Consider the following 18177-nt stretch of genomic DNA (forward strand, 5'->3'; position numbering starts at 1 on the left):
ACCAGCGGAGAATAGCAAAAAGTCATAAATGATGATAGTCTACTTCTTTATTTCCCATCAGTGGCTTTCTTATAAAGTTATAATAGTTTGTACTTTTTCAATTAATAAGATCTACTTCTTTAACATTGTTATTTTATAAAATAGAGGAAATATACAATTCATATATTCACACACACCAAATTCAAATAAAACTGAACAAGAATGAAATAACAAAACATGGATTAAGAGTACTGTTTTCAAACCAACCCTGATAATTCAGTGAAACAAGACTCCTCCTTGTTATTGGTAAAAACCAGACAGATAATTTCAACCATTACAATTTTCATTTTGTCCTCTCCAATAAGAACTCAGCATTTCACAAAAGATTAGTCTGAAATTTGATTCGTCATTGTCTGGTTAAACAAAAACCATGTGCACATAATTATTTTGTTTTGTCTCAAAATATTAGCACAGATTCCCAATGTTATTGGGAATAAAACATAGATTTGATGTGTCATCATACATTGTTACATCTAAAAAAAAAAAGAGGCTGCAAAATGAGGAGGTTTGTCATGTCGTTCTGTTGACCTCCTTGTTGCGCTAGTTTTGGTGGTTATCTGGTCATGGACGATTAAGAGTTTGACCGTAGCTGATTCACGCAGCCAAGCTGCTCCGACCGAACCGCTTGATGTGAACCGTCCCATGTATTTTGAGAGGTAGAACCGTGCGTCTGTTCCCCTCAAAAGCGCTTCAACCGCTGGCCTAAGTGCTCCGTCTCTAACCACTTTGATGTGTTCCCTCAACCAGTTAATATGCTGCCACAAAACAAAACAAAAGTGATTAATTAGCAAAAACATTTCAAATATTCTGAAACAACCGCATCAATTCGTTTAACGACCATGTTATATCGGCAACTAAGCGGAAGAGCTCTAATACCTGGAGAGTTTAGATAACTCATGACCTTCACAGACAATGGAGCGTATGTTAAGCAATCAAACATGGACCATTGCGAATGCAGCACCAGAAAAAACAAGGTGCAAATCCAAGCAAGACAGACCATAAGTTCTCCCAAACTTGCCTAGATCTCTCCTCAAGCTCCACCAATTGCGCCTCGTTTCCGTTTTCAAAAGCAACCAGCTAGTAACACACAAAAATCGATTCCAAATGAGTTGCACCCTATATGATACAAAACATGTCGACAAAATAAGACTCCTCAGAAAAATGAAGCCACACAGCGAAACACACATACTGCTAAATTGCGAATCTTATGATAACCTCATCAACTAGGTCATATCTTTCACTCCATAAGTTTAAAAGAGAGACAAACCTGCGAATCTTAGAATAGCAGAAAAGGTTACTACTACATTTGGTTTAATTTTCAGCTGATGCATTTTGCGGATAACTTCCAATGTAGAGGATAGCTCTTGCATACACTTACAATCTTCATTAGCCGTTATTCTCTGATGGTTAATTGCTCAAATTATATGCATTTACCTGATCATCCTCTGTTTCAGCCAACTGACTTAGAGAAGGAAAAGAGGACGATCCAACTTCTAAGGTACTAGCTCCACCATCTCTATATATAAGCTTACGTGTTCTTTAAGATTATGAACAGTCTAAGTGACTAACCATAGAGAAAGATACCTCTCTCACAGAACGAAACTAAGAACTGAAATTCGGAAAAAAACCAGAGGCAATTCACACAAGATAACTGAGAAAAAAAAAACAGAACCTCCCAAACTCTGTATTAAAGTTGTTTCTCAGATGAAATTGACTAAACGTCACAAGATAATACAAAAACTCAAAAAAAAAAACATAAATTGAACTTTAATTAATGATACTCTTCTTGTTCCCATTCACCACCTCATCAGGAATCACTTTAAGATGCTTCCTCTGCTTAGACTTGGCAATCTTCTTCAACGTCTTCGGGTTCGTAATCTTCTGCAGCTTCGTCCCCGTCCTCAAAACATTCTCCGCCTTCCTCTTCTCCCTCTCCTCCTTCTTCTTCCTCTTCTCCACCTTGTGGCTCCGTATCTCCTCCTTGAGCTCGTTCTTCCTCTCCTTGTACGCCCTCTTGATCTCCCTCTGCCTCTTCATCTCCTCCAGATCCGGCCCCTTGTTCCTCACGAACCTCCCCGACGACCTGTGCGTCCGCGGCGTCTTCCAGTTCCGCCCCGATACTTTCCCGGCTATCACGCCGTCGTACGTCGGTCTCCCGATCGCCACGGCGGCGGCGACGGGTTTGTCCGGATCCTCCGAGGAGGCGACGGCGCTGCGTTTCGCGGATGGAGGATTGACCGAATCGATGTCCATCGAGGCTTCATCGGCGGCGGCTTGTTCCTGAGATTCGCGTTTGCGTTTGGCGGTTTTGCCGCCGAATCCTTCGTCGAGGCACCGGAAATCTGTGGTGCAAGCCATTTTTCTTCTTCTAGGTTAAGTTCAAGAGGCTGTGGTGAGGTTCCTAATCCTAAGTGATTTTTAGGGCTTTGGAGCTTTTTATAGGTGTGAGAGGTAGGAATCCGGTTTTTGGATTGGCCTCCCGTTCAAAATCCAATAATTGAACCGAACCGGAATCTCGATGTAAGTCGATTACTCTGGTTTAATTGGTGCAAATCGATGATGATGTTCATGGATTATTGAAGTACAAATTTATTGATGGTGTTCAGGCGATTGTTAATTTTTCTACATTATCTTTCATTACTTCTAAAGTACATCATCATACATGGTTGATTTAAATTGGTTTTTAACCTTTATATATTTCGGAATGAATGTTTGTGACCCAAGTCTTAACGAACGCTAGATTAATTAATTTCTATATAGTAATTTTAAAATTTATTAAAAAATCATTTTGTGAAAATGTATTTAACATATGATTTTCTTTTTTTTGGTTTGTGTTTATTTATAAAAATATATCTTTTAAAATAGTTACTTTTTAACTATTTAACGTTTGTATTTATAAATATATAGGTTATATGTTTTACCGCGACATAGAGCGAGTCTTACTGCAGTTAGGATCATCTATTAACCCTTTGAAGGCTTTTTGTTGAAAAACTCGCTGCCCACTAAAAATGAAGCATTTTCTTTGACAAATGTTGTCAAAATGCTTCCCGGTAATGAAGAATTTTAGAGCAAGAGGAATTAACAAAGATACTATTTACAGTAGATGTGGAGACCATGAAAAATCAATCAATCATGTGTTTTTTGAATGTCCACCAGCGGTCCAAGTATGGATCCTCTCTAGGATACCATCACATCAAATGGTTTTCCCCACCACTTCATTATTTGCGAACATGGATTACTTGTTTTGGCGGGTTCCCCCAGTAATATAATTTTGCATGGATATTATAGTATATTTGAAAGGCACGAAATAATAAAGTTTTTAGTAATTTGGATATTGATCCTCGAAATACACTTAATCTAGCCGAAACCAAGTCTCAGCTCTGGAAAGAAGCACAAGAGTCTAGTTCTCAGAAGCTGGAATCGTCTAGGACATCAACAGATGTACAAGTCCCAGATATTCAAGGAAGATGGTGTTTCTCAGACGGATCATGGAAGGATAAGAAAATGTTTTCAGGTCAGGGATGGTACAGTACGTTGGAAGGTTTTGAAGGTCTGATGGGAGCAAGGAACACAAGAGCTTCACTATCTCCTCTACACTCAGAGATTGAGGCTCTTATCTTGTCAATGGAATGTATGAGGAATTTAAGACAGTATAATGTTACTTTTGCAACGGATTGTTCGCAGTTGGTGAAGATAGTTTCGGAACCGGATGAATGGCCAGCCTTTGCAAATTACCTAGAAGATATAAGGATGTTGAAGAGTAGTTTTACTTCTTCGGAGATTATCCATGTACCCAGGACAAGGAATAAGAAGGCGGATGGTCTTGAAGGCAGTGCAAGAAAGCAACCGGCTTATGTCGTCCATATGGATACGGATCCCCCAGTTTGGTTAACAGAGTCAATATGAGTCTGTGATATTACTGACAAAAAAAAATAGGTTATATGTTTTAGACATATTAATATTGATTATCAAATAATTTTGTAATTTTTAAATAGCATGTAACTTGCTGGACAATATAAACTGTTATTACATCATGTAATTATACATTTACATATTTTGCCATTTTAAGATAAATAGCTACAAATAACTTAAAACTTGAACTTGAATGTGAATCTATATTCTAACATCAGCAAATGCCAGAACATCTCTTTTTGTGAACTCTTTGGGTGATAGGAGAGTCAGGATCTCTTTTTGAAAGTTGTTATCAACGTTCAACGACGGATATAGACTGCAAGGTGTGTTGCTATTTCCCCTGCCAACTCTACTATCTTCGGTGCGGAAGTAATGCCAAGGAAAAAAGTTCCACAGAGATAGTAACTTCGGCTCTGCCACCGACTGCATTTACAATCAGAGGCGGACCCATTCAGACTTTAGGGAGGTCACATGACACCCCTTAAATGATCAAATAAGTAAAATTTGGTAAGTTTTGTAAGGAAATCCCTAGCAAAAATGGTTGATCCCTTCACTCTGACACCCAAAAAAACCCATGATCGATTCCCTTTTGACACCTTTTCATTAATTTTTTAAAGTTGTATCTATATGACCCCGGTTAAATATTGGGCTGGGTCCGCCACTATTTACAATCACAAGTTTAGGAATCACTTTTTACTGTATGAAAGCCCGTAAACTTGTTTCAACCAGCCCGTTAAACCTATCAAGATCATACATATAAGAAAATTTTGTTTTTTGTATATGAATCTTTTGGTTTAATTGTAAACTTCAAGTTCTAAAAATTCTAATATAAAAATGATACTATCATGGATCAGTTTCGATTAAATTCATTAGAATTTGGGTATATTAATAACTATCTTCCTTTGCTTAATTTAAATATATAATTTTCTATAACCATTTGTATATGTATATGTTAATCACATATAATATAAACTTGTGTCCATTAAATAAAAAGACATAAATAAGAAGGTGTCGCCATAAAGACGCAAATAAAAATGTATGATCATAAAGACACAAAATGTATGATCATAAAGGTACAATTACATCGATATATACATGTATGATGGTGATTGTTTGTAAGTATGTTTTTGGTGTTGGTAACAAAAACAATAACAAATAAACACATACTAGAAAAGAATTACAGAAGAGAGAGTTTGTGATCTGAATTAATCTAAATCTAGAATATATTGGGTAGATTTCATCATAGAAATCATAAGAGACTAATAGTGCCGATCATGGCAAGAAGCCGAAAGAACATATGTTTTCGGCCTTTAATTATATAAGAAGATTTCAGTCCAGTTTAATGCTATAAAGTATAAACTACACTAGTTCGACTGGGAAGATGATGGTTGGTAAGAGTAACATCAAGGGCAGATCCAGAACTGGTTTACGTATGAGGCATGAAATCATATTCTTATAGTAGTGTCATTCCTAGAAATTAACATTTCAATAATTTTAGCAGTAACTATTAATAAAAAATAAAACAATAGTGTGGAACACATGCCACACCTGGCTACTGACAAGTTCGAATATATCGTCTAACAATTTCTATTTTATTTCTACATCTGGCTATTCTGAATTTCCTTTTGTGGGTTTTTGCGGTTTTGACTATTATCATTACCAATATCTTCTAGGACAGTATACCCGAAGTAGTTATTGATATCGATCTTGAGTGTTTCCTTTTGAGGGGGAGGGGTTTTGCGATTCTGAATTTCCTTTTGTGGGTTTTTGCGGTTCTGACTATTATCATTACCAATATATTCTAAGACAGTATGACCGAAGTAGTTATTGATATCGATCTTGAGTGTTTTACTTCTTTTGTGGGATCTGAGTGTTTACGGCTCCTTGGGGTTTTGTGATTCTGACTAAGATGGATCTTGTGTTTCTTTTGCCGGAATAATGGCTGATCCTGCTGATCTTTATCCTCCCATCAAGAGCATCAATGAGATGAATCAAGCTGGATTTCCTGCAGGTGTGGTGGCCATACTCCAGAGCTCTCTCCACAGGCATCTCATGGCTCTTGAGTGGCAGATTCTATTCCAGAGCGCTAACCTATTCGGCCCACCAACTCACTCTTATCGCATACCGGTGGAATTTGCAGGTATTTTGTAAATGCTTAGTAGGATTCGTGGAGTGATTCTATTCTAATTAATGATATCTCACATTGGATCCTAATACATCCTACTAATTAAAATGCAGGACTGTGGCGTGTCGACAATGTGCACAATGTTGACCTCAACGAGTGGGTTCTCACTTTGACGAGCATTCAGTCAACTGTCACTAAAATACTAATTCATACTTCAAGATCAAACAAAGATACAGATACACACACAACTCAATCAAACTAAACCTTAAACATTTCAAATTCCCATTCCAAAAACAGAGCTATTACTTAACAAGAAAGAAAAGCTCAAATTATCAAATCAAACATTACCTAGAGCATGTTGCAAAATTCTCATTTCTAATGTAGAACCATTATTTAACTACAAAGAAAATCTCAAATTGAGTCTTATATCTCAAATCAAATCATATCTCAAATCAAACCTTAACTAGAGCGATTGAAAAGTCGAAGAATTATGTTTACATTTCCAGAAGTTTTACAAAATTGAAATTGTTAATTGACGAAATATTCTTTAAGAGAGAACTTTGGGAAAATGAGCTTATTTATACTATGGTTTAGTTTTTTCATGGTTTTGAAGAAGCTTCCCTTCTCCAAAGTTAAAATTGGCAAAATGTTCTCTAAACCCCAGAATAGTACACATATTTTGGATCATTACTTGATTGCAAGTTTATTTTGTGTTTGTTTTTTTGTTATAGAGATACAATTTTGTGCATTCAACTTTGATTTCTTTTTATAGAAGAGTCTAATCAATCAAAAAAAATTTTAACAAAAAGCAAGCAATCAACTTGTTTCAAAGCAAATGGTTTATCAGTCGAAGAGAGAGAAAAACACTCGTTGGACTTGAGTTCACAATCATAGTTAGAAGAATGAAACCTTTAAAGGCAACATAAAATTGTATAATAACTAACAAGAATTTGATTTAAGATTTAGTATCTAATTCACAACCCATATATTTCTCTGCATTGAGTTATAAACTGATTTTTCTGCAAAAGAAATAATGACTCTTTTTCTGGAATGAGAATTTGAAATATTTATGGTTTGATTTGATTGAGTTTTGTGTGTATCTTTGTCTTTGATCGATCTTGAAGTCTGAATTAGTGTTCTAGTTACGGTTTTTGGTTTTGAAAAGTGATCTTGAATTATGAATTAGTAATTGCAGTTTGCATTCGATTTCACTTTGAAAAAATGAGTGATAAATAATTAAGTTGTACATCCCAATTAATAAATAACTTATAAACTTCTAATTGGAGATGATCAGATCTTAAAGGGAATGGTAACCTAAAACAAAGAACAATCAAGTTTGTATCTAGGTAATATTTCGCAATATTTAAACACAAATACTTCTACTTTAGTGATTAATTATGTCAAACTATAATCAAATAATACCATATGATTCTATCAACTATAATGAAAAGAGACTTTTCTTATTATTACTATATTTAATGATTCACATTAAGGTTATCTCCAAAACTATAGAAAATAATTTTACCAAAAAAAACTATAGAAAATAAAACAATTGATCATTAAACTTTAAGGTCATTCATAGCATTTTTTAATCATGATTCAATCATACTCTTATTAATTTTATTAATATTTATAAATAAATAACAAACTCACTTTGGTGACTAACATGTTATAAATTATATTAACATTAAAATATTAATATGTATTTTTAATATAATGTTAATATTTTATAACATAATTATTTTAATATTGTGTTAAATATAAGTTTATAAAAAGTAGATCAAATTTTGTCAAAGTTTCGATAATACAGGATCATAGTTGCGTTAAGAAAGAAAAAAGAACATAACATTTAAGTTTTGACGCAGTTAAAGAGGATAAAGCCTAAAAGACTGAGCCTGAGGCTAGATCACCGTAAGGTCGAGCCACTTTGGTTCCGGCTTTCGATAAGCCTTTGCCAAACCATCTTTCCACAATGCAGAAGAGTCAGTGATGCCACAAGGTAAAGAAGAGGAACGCCAATCATACAGCCTTCCGATGCAAAATTCACCAATGTCTATTAAGCACCAAGACAACACAAAAGATTACATTTAGAAGAGCAAAAACAAAAATGCACTAGCGTATCATCATCTATAGCAGAAGGACAAATAGTCTGAGATCATACCAACATTCCAGCAGAAAGGTGTATGACTGGAACTATAACTTGATCTACTCTGTTTCCTTTTGCATACCCTTCGAAAGCAATGACCATCGAGAATGTGTGGATCGTGACAAATGCAAGAGCAATGATTGCTGTAAAGACATGGTAGCAAGACTACAGCATGAGTACTATTACACAAAACTGACTCAACCAACAAGTCATAAAGCTAATACTCTAACGCTGTAAAAAGTCAAAACTTGGGTTCGGTTGACTCACCAGAGATGAGAAAGAATGGGACTTTCGAACATCTGTCGACGTAGAATGTGGCTGGACCAAATGCGGGAGTTAAGAGACTCAAACAAAAGAAGACAGCATGAGCCACACCATGACCTAAACCACCAGCTGCATGCAATTGACTACAATAGTCTTAGATCATATCAAACAGTAAGAAAACCGAATGCAGAGCAAGTGCCTGATGGTTCTCTACTCTAGGTTCCATTTTAGCATTCTCCTTTCTCATACAACCCCAAAACAGAACGCCTAAACACGATCTGACAAGCTGCAGATATAATATCCTATTCTAGATCAAGATAGCTGCAGCCAATTTATCCCATTTCAGTATTCTCCTTCTCCCACAATCAGAAAAATAACGCCTAAGCTAGAAGTCAAAAACAGAACATAATATCCTATTCCAGAACAAGATAATTGCAGCTCATGCTTTTTTCTTTTTCAGACAGCAGGAGTAGTCCACAGTTGTCTTGTCCTAACATAACAAACCAGCAGATAATCTATGAACTTAACTTGGAATTTCGACAAAACAAACAGGAATAGCGTACCGAGAGCAATCTGGAGCTTATCAGTGAGAAACAAGCGGGGCCTAGAGATCCGATCCGCAAAGGAATCCAAGACATCTTCAAGCCTCCTTCAGTAATAACAACAAATAACATGTTTCAGAACTCAGAGCCAATCTATAAAGCAACCAACCCTCATACCTTTAAACCACAACATCAGATAGATTCCACTTAACACGTGCCAACAACTATCAAACTCTGTAAGTCTAATATCTAAAAGTATATTAACTATTTGTAGCTCTCTCTAAACTCAAAAAGAAAGAAGAAGAGTGTACTTAACATGTAAAGCTTCCAGAAAAGAAAGCGAAGAGCTTCCTGGAAGCAAACAGAGGAGAGAACAAGTAAAGCATAAGGCCACACCACATTGGCTTTCAGAGGGAGGAACGGCCTCCACAGTCCAGACAAGACGATCAGGCTCACAAGCCACACCAACGTACTGCATAAACATTAGACAGAGAGAGAGAGAGAGGGGATTATCAGATTCCAAACCCTAAACGCTAACCACATCGAATTGAAACGAATCTCATTACCTGGAGAGAAGAGTGAGGATGAGGAAGGGCTTTCTGGAGATGACGGAGACGAAGAGTGAAAGAGAGGGTCCCAGAGCAAGAAGCGCGTACCCTATCCCCGCCGCGACCGTCATCACTTTCCGATGATCTCTCAAAGGATCTGAAACTTGACCGTCGAAATCTCAAAATGGTTTAATAGAAGATTACCTTTTTGTCGTTTATCGGAAGTTAGTTACCGGAAGGGGTCTTTTCACTTTTTCACTACACAGTTAATTAATTATTTACTCGGGTCTTTAATTACTGCAAAATTTCTCGAATCCTTTTAGGTTAGACATGGAACGATGGTCATTGGTCAAATATGATTTAATAAATGGATTAGAAACATTTTGTCCTTAGGCATTGGCAATCAAATTGGTTGGGTGTCTCGAGTCTTTGACTTTCACTCTATGCTGCATGGAAACGGAAGCGGGGACGCGGAAGCGGGGACGTAAAGAAGCGTGGAAGCGAAAATTTTAAAATATTTAGGAAACGGGGACGTGTTGGAAGCGTTATATATATATATATATATATAATATATAATATATATATTGAAACACTAGATAAAATAAAAATTAATAATGAAAATCCAACACATAAAACTTAAATACTAAAGTTTCAACATGGAAGTTAACAAAAGAAAAACTCAGAAAAAATAAAGTTTTAAACTCAAACTCAAATATCAAGCTCATTGTCGATCTCATTTTCAGCATCTCCACCAAACAAAACAGCTTCCAACTCTGGTTCATCAAGAGAAAGATCCTCAAACTCAAGTCTTCCGAGATTAATCTCATCCAGTGAATCAAATTGATCACCTCCAACATCCCACATACTGCTAGGACCTTCCTTGTAAGCAGAGCTCCTTCTGATAGAAGACGGAGGTTAGTGTGCACAAATACCAAATCTTCAGCTCTTTGGGGAACAATCTTGTTTCTTATTGCAGAATGAATGAACTTGTATGTACTCCAATTCCTTTCGCAACAGGAAGATGAAGATGGCTGTCCAGTAACTTGAATGCTAAGATTTGGAGCTTTGGTGCCGAAGATCATGACAGCCCACCATGTCAAAGGTTCCAAGATAAACCTATCATGGATCACATCAACACTACCAAATCCTCCATGCATAAAGAGAAATTAGAGTATTCAACGTTAACCTCTCTCCTTTCATCTTGATTTGGAAAATACTTCAGATACAATTTTTTCTCTCTCTGTAACATCCAAATCTTGATGTGGAGCTTTTCTACTGTCTTCTTCTGCAAGCCACTCCGAACTATAATATCTGCATTAAACAAAGATATATAACAATTATCAAAAACAATATTACCATTTTATAAGTTGATAGGAACAGAATAAAACAAATTTATAATCTTACTTGGGTTAAGAGAATGTGCCATAACAGTGAAGAGGAGTGTTACTCTTACTCCAGCGAGAAGTCAAAACCGAATGCACCGCATTCCAAAAGACTGAATCTTCATAAGTTGTTTCCTTTCTTTTTTGAATAGCTTTCTTGACATTCTGAATCATACTTTCCCACCATTCATAAACCAAATGAAGAGAAGGTTTATCAGTATCAGCAGCTCTAATTACGCTATAGATGGGCAAAGTGAAAGATAAAGCATATTCAAGCTCCTCCCAAAAAATCTCATCTAATATCTTTTTCTTCACAGCAGATGCTCTCTCTACACCGTCTTCTTTATAATCATCCATTTAGGACTGATCACCATTTGCTGTAACCCGGTTTTTATTTTTTTGAATCTCTTTAGCATCAACAACGGACGCAAACCTGTAAAAATAAAAATAAGATCATTTTATTTAAAACTTAAGAATATAAGTAAGTTCTCAATTAAAAATAAAAATAGAAAACTAACCTTGTAGAAGCAATTGTGAGGAGTTTAAGATCACAATGCTCAGTGAACATTACAAGCCTCATTGCATGATTCATAATATAATTTTTGATCCAATTCACATCTTCACTGAGGACTTTATCCAGTAACAAGCATCATACACCTCTTCATTATTTCTTGTGCTCAGTAGTGGTGAACATATATTCTTCAGAGCAAGGTTCAAAGTATGAACCACACATGGTGTCCAGAAAATAGTAGGAAACTTTGCTGAAATAAGTGCACCGGCTTTTACACAATTTGAAGCATTGTCAGTGACAACCTGGACCACATTTTCATGCCCTGCTCTTTTATTCCTCCTATGATCAGCTCTGCAATCATCTCACCGGTTTTTATCTCACCATGAGTATTGATCGCCCTTAACATCATTGGACCACTCTCAATTGCAGCAATCAAGTTGAATATTGGTCTTCGTTGTGGATCTGACCAACCCATCACTGCATATACTCACTCTTTTTGTTTCCATGTGTTCTTCAAAGGTTGTAAGCATTTCAATATTCTTCTTTCCTTCTGAAGAAGTGTAGTTCTCAATGCATTATACCCTGGTGGAACATATCCTGGAATTTTGGGAAGCTCGCACATATGAATTGCGGTAGTGAGGATTTCTTGCAAGGTTAAAAGACAAACCACCAGTGTAGAACATCCTAGATACTTCACCATCGCACTGCTCCCTAGCTTCATTATTAAATGCTTTTTCCAAAGGACCCTTTCTCTTCTTTGGATCAGACTCAGTTGCATTAGGAACTTTGTAGCTCATATCATAATCAAGAGAAGAACTAGACATGTTCCTTGATGATGAAGGAAGTGGAACTGGTTTAGTAGCTGCACGTTCTATCCTCTCCTTGCAATCATCAACTAAATTTTTTCAGGTTAACTCTTGTTGAGGAGTAACTTTCAAGCATCTTTGATTCCTTTTCCCTCTTTCAGAAGATGAGTCAAAACTCTACTATGAGAACCAACGTATGAATTTCTGCAGAATTTGCATTCAAACTTCCATGATCCTCCTCCAGGTAACTTCTCATTTTGTCTTTTCTTCACGTAGATCACAAGGGTGCTTTGTCATCTACTTCTAAGGACTCATCAATATTTAAAGGATCTTGAGACATCAGTCCTGTAAAAAAAATATATATGTTTCTATGAATAGCAATATCTTAATCTACCAAGTATAAATAAATATGCAATTTATATCAACGATTATTAAGATCTACGTACACAGCAATTAATATAATACTATACTTAAAATATTTTTTGGACTTAAATTGAAACTCAAAAGTACAGCACACATGTTACAGGGACTCACGATTCACGAACAAGTTTTACAAACCACATGCATAAAGACAAACAAGTGACAACACATCAAACAAAATATGATAATTGATTATTTATCAAGTCTATGAGTTACGTACCTGTCTTCTCTTCTCTTCTCTGGATAAAGGTAAAATTGAAAAGTACCAGAAACTGCTCCTTAGTTCTTCTTAAGCTTCTTACGGTATGTGAATTCTAAAAACTGTTAATTTTTTATTTTATTTGTTAACTAGGGTTTTGTTATTATAATGGGCTAAACGGGTTATTTTAACTTACATATTCACAAACACAAATCAAAATTAAAAAGCCCAAAATAATTTACAGTTTTCTAAAAAAACGTTTAAATCTTCTACGGTTCCAACATCACCATCATCGACGCTTCCAGTTCTGAATCGTGCGCTTCCATGGCGGTTCCAAACGCCTCAAAATCGGAATCGTGATTCCATGTCGATTCCGAGCGCTTCCGAGTGATTCCGGTTCCGTTTCCGCTTCGGAAGCACGAAACGCATGGCCAACAACGATTCCATGCTACGTAGCTTTCACTAGCTTTCAAAATGAAAAGATGGGTTGTCTTTAAACCTTGCCAGTGAGTGCATCATCCTCACCATTCTACATATGAGATTGCCATGAACATTTTCATTTTTGTCTATCATGGTCTCAAGATTATTAGAGTTGTATGATTCACACTATTGATTCTTGTTGGAATTAACTCTCTATGAAGTCTTGTCCCCTTTAATGTAACATTTGTGTGTTGTGCTAGTCACACACCAGTATCTAGTCATATACCAGTATCTAGAATCAAATGAATTCTGAGGTGTTGATTGTTTTTAGTTTTTTATTATGGTTTTTAGTTTTTGTTTTTTTTTTCAAAAACTATTTTCTTAGCCAATCAAAATTTCTAAAAAGCTGATTTCCTAAAATTATGGAAAAGAAAACTCTTTTTATAGCCAATCAAGATTTCTTTTTTTTTGAAACTAAACCAATTAAGATTTTAGTAAAAGAGTTTTCTTATAAACTAGGAAACCAGTTTTTACATGCTATATCAATTTTTAAGTGAAAAACCAAAATTCAATTTTTTTTTAGTTTTGTAGACGAGCACATAGCTTCTTATATATAATTTTTTCTTAGATTTTTGGTAATATTGATATAACATGTATCAACATTGATTATTCTAAATTTTTGGCCAAAACCAAGTCTGACTACAGAGGGATCACCATGTTAACATAGTTATAAAAAGAAAAAGCCATGGTTCCAGCGTATATGAATCACTAAACATGAGAGAAAAATGTTATCTAGAGAAGATGAATACCATAATATAGACGACAGAATCATCTCATCTTATATATTAAAACAGAAGTAACATTGATTCATGTGTGATATTTTTAAAAATAAACATTTTTTTAAAATCAGTTATCATTTATTCATTGCTAACAATATGCTTAATAATATGTCACGCCTAAATTAATCATTTACTCCTACAAAACTGGATTGTTTAACAAACCAAATATTTGATTCCTTAAATATAAATAAATTTATAGATAGTTAGAATGTAAACCATTATTAAACCAGTCCGTTTTTCAATTTATAATTTTGTACCACATGATTTAAATATGCTATCACTGACTTTTTTTTAAAGAAACATAAATTATTTCATGTGAGCTATAAAAGATTATTGTGTTTTAAAATATTGTATTAAACAATAAGTAGTATGTTAAATATTACAATTAACTAGATGTGTTGTCCGCATATGCGGACAAAAATTTCTTACGAATATTTATTAGTTTATATATTTTATTAAATATATATGCTTATTGTTGTATTAACTTTTTGAAAACACTAACATATTAAAAATATTTTTGATTTTGAAATCTTATACTTTTGTTACCACTTATTTTTACTTATATTTTGCTCATATTTTCCATTTCTTTTCCATTATTTATACTTTTCATTACATATATTTTGTTCATCTATACTATTTAAACATAAACAATAAAAATTTTACTTACAAAAAGTAATAGTTGGATCAATACATTTATCGTTAAATAAAATAAATAATATATTTTATTAAATAATATGATTAATATAAGTTCGTTTTATTTTAATATATAATTTTAGATTTTGGATAATTATTATTAATAATTAATTTTAATAATTTAACTAATCAAAAATTAAAATTAGTTTTTTATTTTGTTGTTAATTTATGTTTTATTCATTAAGGATATAAATGATATTGATCACTCTAATTTTTTTAAATAGATTTTTAGATTTTGATAATTCTTATCATTATTAATTTTATTTACTTATGTAATAAAGAATTCGTTTTTATTATATAGGTAATTTATATATTTATCCATTTTATTATATAGGTAATTTATATATTTATTCATTAAAGATATAAACAATATTAATCAATCTAATCTTTTATCTAAAATATATTTTTAAATTTTGAATAATTCTTATCATTATTAATTTTAGTCAGTTATCTAATTATGCAAATAATAGTATAGATTATTTAAAATAAATAATTATGTTGATAAAAAATAAAAAAATAATTGTACGGATTAAATTTAGTAATAATTACTTAATAACAAAAGAAAACCAGTTGGTTGTTTAAAAAAAAAAGGAAAACCAGTTGATAGATAAGTGCTCTCGATCCCATGACCCTAGAAGTCAATAAAAGTCAAACTAGCTTCATATGTTCCCCTGACTTCGGATTATAGTTCTTTGCTTCGCTTAGATTTCTTCAACTTGGATGATGGACTTGAAGCCTCTTTGAAAGCAGCAGGACAAAGCTTAGCAACACTGCAGGCTTCGCAACGAGGTCTCAGCGGCGTGCAAACCGTTTGTCCAAATCCCACCTGTGTAAGAAGATTTCAGACAAGTCAAGAATCTATAGAACAGGAGACCTGTGATTCAGTGTTTTAAATAGTCTCAGAGTAGGGTGAGAGATGACGCACCAGAAGCGGGTTAATGGCAACCCATTCTTCCTTTGGAAGCCATTGCTGCAGAGCTACTCTTGTTTCCTCTGGAGTCGAAGTTTTCTAGCAAATCATACAAGATCAAGAATGGTTAAACAAAAGGAGCAGGCAAACAAAGACATCCACAGACGTGAAAACCTCTTGCTACAAGGTACCTGTTTGGTTCCTGGTCGAGAAACCCAACCAAGTCGATTGCAAATGCGATGGACATGTGTATCTACACAGATACCTTGAACATCATTCCATGCTATATGCAGAATCTATCATATCATGTGACAAGAAGAAGAAGAAAAATTTGAGAACAACATTTCTCTCTTATATCACAAGATAAGGTACATATTAGTTCAGTTTACCAAATGTGCCATCTTGGGACCAATCCCCGGAAGCGCAAGTAGGTCGTCCAAAGAGCTTGGAATGTCTCCGTTGTATCTCTCTAGACAGATTTTAGCTATCTTCTTCATATATGTAGCCTTCCTTGTATAAAATCCAACCTGAATGTAAAGGCAAACTATTGAGAAACTGGTAATGAAAATTAGAGGTGGAAATACGCCAGTTGGATAAACATACCGGATAAATCAGTTCTTTAATGGTTGATTCATCAGCCTTATCAATGGCTTCGGGAGTGAGAAGGCCGTTTTGATGAAGACGATGTATTGCAGCTGCATGTTGAATTAGTAAGTGTGCAGTTTATAATCAGGAAACTTAGAAGATGATGATATAACTGTTTCTTAAACAACATAAAAACTCACCATTGTTGACTTGATCTTTTGTTTGACTTGAAAGAAGTGATCCCAACAAGACAACAAATCTTCTTTCCTACATATTTTAACCAAAAAAAAACAAATATTGATCAACCAACCCTATGCTTGATCTTGTCAAATAAGAAAACAACAGAGAGAAAGAAAAAAAAAAGCGAAGGTGCTTGCTTGAGTAATAGGAACGATCTCTAAGCTATTCACTAGCAATACTACATACTTGAGGAAAAATGTGCTTTGGGGAAAGACAAAAAACCAAACATACCGTAGGAGGTAGGAAGCTACCAGCTTTATCACAACCCATAGAATCAACTGGTGCATCTCCAGATGATCTCATTTGACGAATGCCCTCGAGCACTTGTACCCAGTTTTCAGGCGAGTTTCCTATATATGATTAATACGTAAGCAGTTAGTGTGAGTGAGTGAAGAAACAGAGAAGTTTTAAGGAATGAAGTAACCTGCTGTTTTGGCTGAAGTCACAGTGATGTTAGTTTCAGTTGGCCTCCCTGTAAAATATATTTACTTAGGTAACGTGACTTGCTACTATGCGAATGAAGTAGAAACTATAACATACCTGCTGTTTTGGTTGAAGCCACAGTGATGTTAGTTTCCGTTGATCTCTCTGTAAAAAAACTTAGTTAAAAGAATATCTCTTGTCCATTTCATGGAAAAATAAACAACAACTAAAGAATATGGTTTGATTGATGATAAAACATCCCACCAAAAAAAAAAGAAAAAGACTTTCAATAACGAGGGTAGTCAGGGAGGTCCATTTTGTTATGCCTTTCTAACCCAATGACTGAAATTAATAAATAGTAAGTATTCTTTTTTGATTACAAATGGATACTTACTGGAAGATGATCTACTAGTATTCTTTTTGAAAGCAAAGTCTTCTATATCAGGCAATCCACGTAGCTGCTGTATCAATTAAATTACGAGACAAGGTTTATGTAATGGTAAATGGGTAACACATGAAAGCACACTAAGCAAGAGGAAACTTAACGGAATCTTTCTCCTGCTTTAGCTTTTTTCTTCGGGTGTATACTAAAGTCTCCGAAGCTCCATTGGCTGGTCCTGATACCAGAAAACAAAAAAAAAAACAAGTTTCGTAACAACGATCTACAAATTTTCAGGGAAGAGAGAAAGAGAGAGAGGAAGACCTGGGTTTGAATCTACTTCGGAGCGAGGACGTTGGATTCTCACGGAGTTGGGTTTAGAAGAAGAAGATGAGACAGTTGAGTGAATTTTGCGATTCATGGTTCGGATTCGAGAAAACCAAGCGACGTTGTCAAGGCTTGCTGTAGAAACGGCTCTGTTAACGAGAATCATTAGATGAAGAAACCCAAAACTCAAGCCCCATTATTACAACATTGCTTTTTCATGTCTCGAGGAAAGAAGAATGTTCGATACTTAAAAAACTGAATTTAACATATATTTCGGTTTAATATGGTTTAACGTTTACCGAACCGATCTATTTCTGCCTGCCGAATCGAACCGAACATTAAACTAATTGAATTTTCCAATTTCACCCGGTTCTTCATATCTAAACCGAAAATAAAACTAATTGAAAATTCTCGTTCGGTTTAAGATGAATGCGCAGCTCTACATCTGAGCATTGTTGTCTTGTCTT

At 34.7% G+C, this 18177-nt stretch overlaps 3 protein-coding genes across 3 annotated transcripts; all 3 read right to left on the reverse strand.

The window, feature by feature from the left end:
- Nucleotides 1–1703: 1703 nt before the first annotated feature.
- LOC108847450 (uncharacterized) lies at nt 1704–2460 on the reverse strand. The gene has a single exon (XM_018620694.2). The coding sequence runs from the start codon at nt 2395–2397 to the stop codon at nt 1807–1809; it is 591 nt and encodes a 196-aa protein (XP_018476196.1). The 5' UTR covers nt 2398–2460; the 3' UTR covers nt 1704–1806.
- A 5354-nt stretch (nt 2461–7814) lies between these two features.
- Nucleotides 7815–9761, reverse strand: LOC108844630 (gamma-secretase subunit APH1-like). Its single transcript, XM_018617913.2, has 6 exons — nt 9595–9761; nt 9345–9500; nt 9050–9135; nt 8490–8615; nt 8238–8365; nt 7815–8129 (listed from the first exon to the last, which is right to left on the reverse strand). The coding sequence occupies exons 1-6, from the start codon at nt 9705–9707 to the stop codon at nt 7983–7985; spliced, it is 756 nt and encodes a 251-aa protein (XP_018473415.1). The 5' UTR covers nt 9708–9761; the 3' UTR covers nt 7815–7982.
- A 5618-nt stretch (nt 9762–15379) lies between these two features.
- On the reverse strand, nt 15380–17953 carry LOC108845837 (endonuclease III homolog 1, chloroplastic). The gene is made up of 12 exons (XM_018619026.2): nt 17708–17953; nt 17551–17621; nt 17399–17465; nt 17122–17169; nt 17006–17053; nt 16813–16931; nt 16542–16608; nt 16360–16451; nt 16146–16283; nt 15948–16052; nt 15772–15855; nt 15380–15672 (listed from the first exon to the last, which is right to left on the reverse strand). Exons 1-12 carry the CDS (start codon nt 17874–17876, stop codon nt 15529–15531), a joined length of 1152 nt encoding a protein of 383 aa, XP_018474528.2. The 5' UTR covers nt 17877–17953; the 3' UTR covers nt 15380–15528.
- Nucleotides 17954–18177: the final 224 nt, after the last annotated feature.

This window comes from Raphanus sativus, unplaced genomic scaffold (assembly GCF_000801105.2).
Source record: "Raphanus sativus cultivar WK10039 unplaced genomic scaffold, ASM80110v3 Scaffold1964, whole genome shotgun sequence".
Classification (NCBI taxonomy): domain Eukaryota; kingdom Viridiplantae; phylum Streptophyta; class Magnoliopsida; order Brassicales; family Brassicaceae; genus Raphanus; species Raphanus sativus.

Coding starts and splice junctions, on each gene's coding strand:
- LOC108847450 (XM_018620694.2), bottom strand. CDS start 2,397: ATGGCTTGCACCACAGATTTCCGGTGCCTCGACGAAGGATTCGGCGGC.
- LOC108844630 (XM_018617913.2), bottom strand. CDS start 9,707: ATGACGGTCGCGGCGGGGATAGGGTACGCGCTTCTTGCTCTGGGACCC. Junction 9,136..9,344: donor CTTTTCTGGAAGCTTTACAT/GTTAAGTACACT, acceptor TTATTACTGAAG/GAGGCTTGAAGATGTCTTGG. Junction 8,130..8,237: donor ACCTTTCTGCTGGAATGTTG/GTATGATCTCAG, acceptor GGTGCTTAATAG/ACATTGGTGAATTTTGCATC.
- LOC108845837 (XM_018619026.2), bottom strand. CDS start 17,876: ATGATTCTCGTTAACAGAGCCGTTTCTACAGCAAGCCTTGACAACGTC. Junction 16,932..17,005: donor GACTTCAGCCAAAACAGCAG/GTTACTTCATTC, acceptor AATCATATATAG/GAAACTCGCCTGAAAACTGG. Junction 16,053..16,145: donor GTCCCAAGATGGCACATTTG/GTAAACTGAACT, acceptor ATGATATGATAG/ATTCTGCATATAGCATGGAA.